General features: G+C 39.5%; 1 protein-coding gene across 1 annotated transcript; it reads left to right on the top strand.

Annotated features, from left to right (window-relative positions):
* The first annotated feature begins 1,178 nt into the window (after window positions 1-1,178).
* Window positions 1,179-2,019, top strand: LOC103337553 (brassinosteroid-responsive RING protein 1). Its single transcript, XM_008240716.3, has one exon. The coding sequence runs from the start codon at window positions 1,295-1,297 to the stop codon at window positions 1,799-1,801; it is 507 nt and encodes a 168-aa protein (XP_008238938.2). The 5' UTR covers window positions 1,179-1,294; the 3' UTR covers window positions 1,802-2,019.
* The last annotated feature ends 273 nt before the right edge of the window (window positions 2,020-2,292 follow it).

Below are 2,292 nucleotides of genomic sequence, written 5' to 3'. Positions count from 1 at the left end.
CAATAGCTAGTCATGAGACTCATCACAGTTACCATCTGTTATGCATTCCCCAATTATTCATTTGATTTGTTAATATCTAACCTGTTCTGAGGGGACTTCTAAATTATGGGTGCAACTATTAGTATTAGCCCCACTTCATGTCTATGACATTTCAGCACCAAAACTATTGTATGCTTATGATGCTCGGTATTTTAACAAAGTTGGAGTGTATTGATAACATGTCGGTACAAAAATGGAGGTTTTAGCCGCCGTTACCACGTTATAACAAATCTTTGGCATAAATCTAGTTTAAGTGAGTGCTGCTTTGATAAATCCACTTTCAAACTATGAACCCTATCGATGACTCTGATACCTTGCCGTCAAGAAACCCATCAACTTAAATTGTTTGTTTCTGATAACATTCTCACATCTCTTTTATCAGTTAGGGGCCACGACAAATGTTTCATGGACATTCCTCATTCAAATCACAGGATTTTTTGTGATCATTGTTCCTTGTACTCAAAGGGCACGTTATTCATATTCCAGGAGTTCTCTATGCAGATTTACCTTCGACTAATTCACTTCATTAGAAAATTAACTCCTAATAAGACTACAAGTAGTTGTTGGCTCCCACTATTTTGGGAGAGAGGAAAAAACTAAACAAAATGGAGGAGGAGAATTCTAGCTCTTTCAAACAAAATGGCTCCCATTAGTTTGGTTATACGGTTATACCAAATATTATGATTATCAAAGGTTTATCCAAAATTTCAACAACCGGATTCAAACACGCGACGTGGAGTGTGCGTTAAATCTTTTGACAAATGTTTAAATTACAATTTACAAGTTATTAACCAAACAAGTTCTACTACTGTGTTGTTCATTTGTGAAACCCAATTTAATTATATTTTAATTTAATCAAATTAAAAAGACCAGGGTCTCTATGTTTTAACATCATCTTCTTGAATCTTCTCGTGTAAACAACTGTAATCTTGCTTTTACTTGTAATGAATATGATTAATTAATTAAGGAGAGGCAAAAGCTGTTTTAACGTCTTCTGTATGTACAAAAAATAAATGTGAATACAATTTGGCTCTGTAATTCTTCAAAAACTTGGAGGCCATTAATGTCATTCAACCACAACTCTCTCAATCGTCCTCATCCATGGCTTCTATATAACCCTTCCTCTTCCTCACTCCACATCCTCTGTCTCTCTCTCCCTACCCTTCTTTCTCTCTCTAAAATCTCCACAAAACACTGAGAATTAAGCAAAACACACTCCATAAGAAGCTCCACGAGCTCAAAGCTCAAAGCTTTAATGGGTTTTCCGGTGGGCTACTCAGAGCTCCTCCTCCCAAAGCTCTTCATCCACACTCTCTCTCTTCTGGGTCTCATCCGAAAACTCATCTCCACCTTCTTCTCCATACTGGGTTTCCAAGATTTCATCCAACCCGACAATGCCTGGGCCGACCCGCCAGCCCCATTCCCCGAGTTCCACTCGGCGTCGGCCGTTCTGATCCGCGAAATCCTGCCCGTCGTCAAGTTCTCGGACCTGGTCGACCCGCCCGAGTCGTGCGCCGTGTGCCTGTACGAGTTCGAGAACGAGGACGAGATACGAAGCCTCACCAATTGTCGTCACATCTTCCACAAAGGGTGCGTGGACCGGTGGGTCGGTTACGACCAGAAGACGTGCCCGCTGTGTCGTACGCCGTTCATATCGGACGATATGCAGGGCGATTTCAATGAGAGGCTTTGGGCGGCTTCTGGGATCCCCGATTTTTACGACCATTTTTATCCCTATACCGATAATGGTTTAGATTTGTAGCTCTAAAAACTCGAGAGAAAAACGAGAATCGAACTCTAGTCACATTCACAGCCGCAATTCTGTTAGTTTAGTTGAGTCGAATTCTTGTCGCGAATGTTCGTGGTAAATTTTTTTTTACCACGAAGTTTATGTAATATTGTGTAAATATAGGAAATTATTGGATAAATATAAATGAGAAATGAAATGAGGATCGAGTACAATGCAATGAGATAGTTTTGTATAGTATATTTATTTTTTATTTTTTTAAACTTTCAGAGTTGTGACTAGAGTTTTTTGGTGATGGGTTGTTTTAATTGATTTGGTTGGTGTGTGATAAAAATTGGTGCAGGGTTAGTTTGGGGTTTGGCATGTATATTGTAAGTCATTAATTTTATTATGAAATGGAGCGTGACATTGTCAGTCGGTGGGTTCACATTGGCCAAAATTCTGGTCATGGAAGACATGGAAGTTTTCTTTGCAGTCCTCCAATCTTTTGAGATGGGCTTGAAATC

This window comes from Prunus mume, linkage group LG7 (genome assembly GCF_029339155.1).
Source record: "Prunus mume cultivar Tortuosa linkage group LG7, ASM2933915v1, whole genome shotgun sequence".
NCBI classification, from domain to species: domain Eukaryota; kingdom Viridiplantae; phylum Streptophyta; class Magnoliopsida; order Rosales; family Rosaceae; genus Prunus; species Prunus mume.
The sequence above is the reverse complement of the archived record's forward strand: the minus strand, read 5'-3'. Positions and strand labels throughout refer to the sequence as shown.

Bases quoted from the DNA above. Each gene is read 5' to 3' on its own strand.
- LOC103337553 (XM_008240716.3), top strand. From the start codon at position 1,295: ATGGGTTTTCCGGTGGGCTACTCAGAGCTCCTCCTCCCAAAGCTCTTC.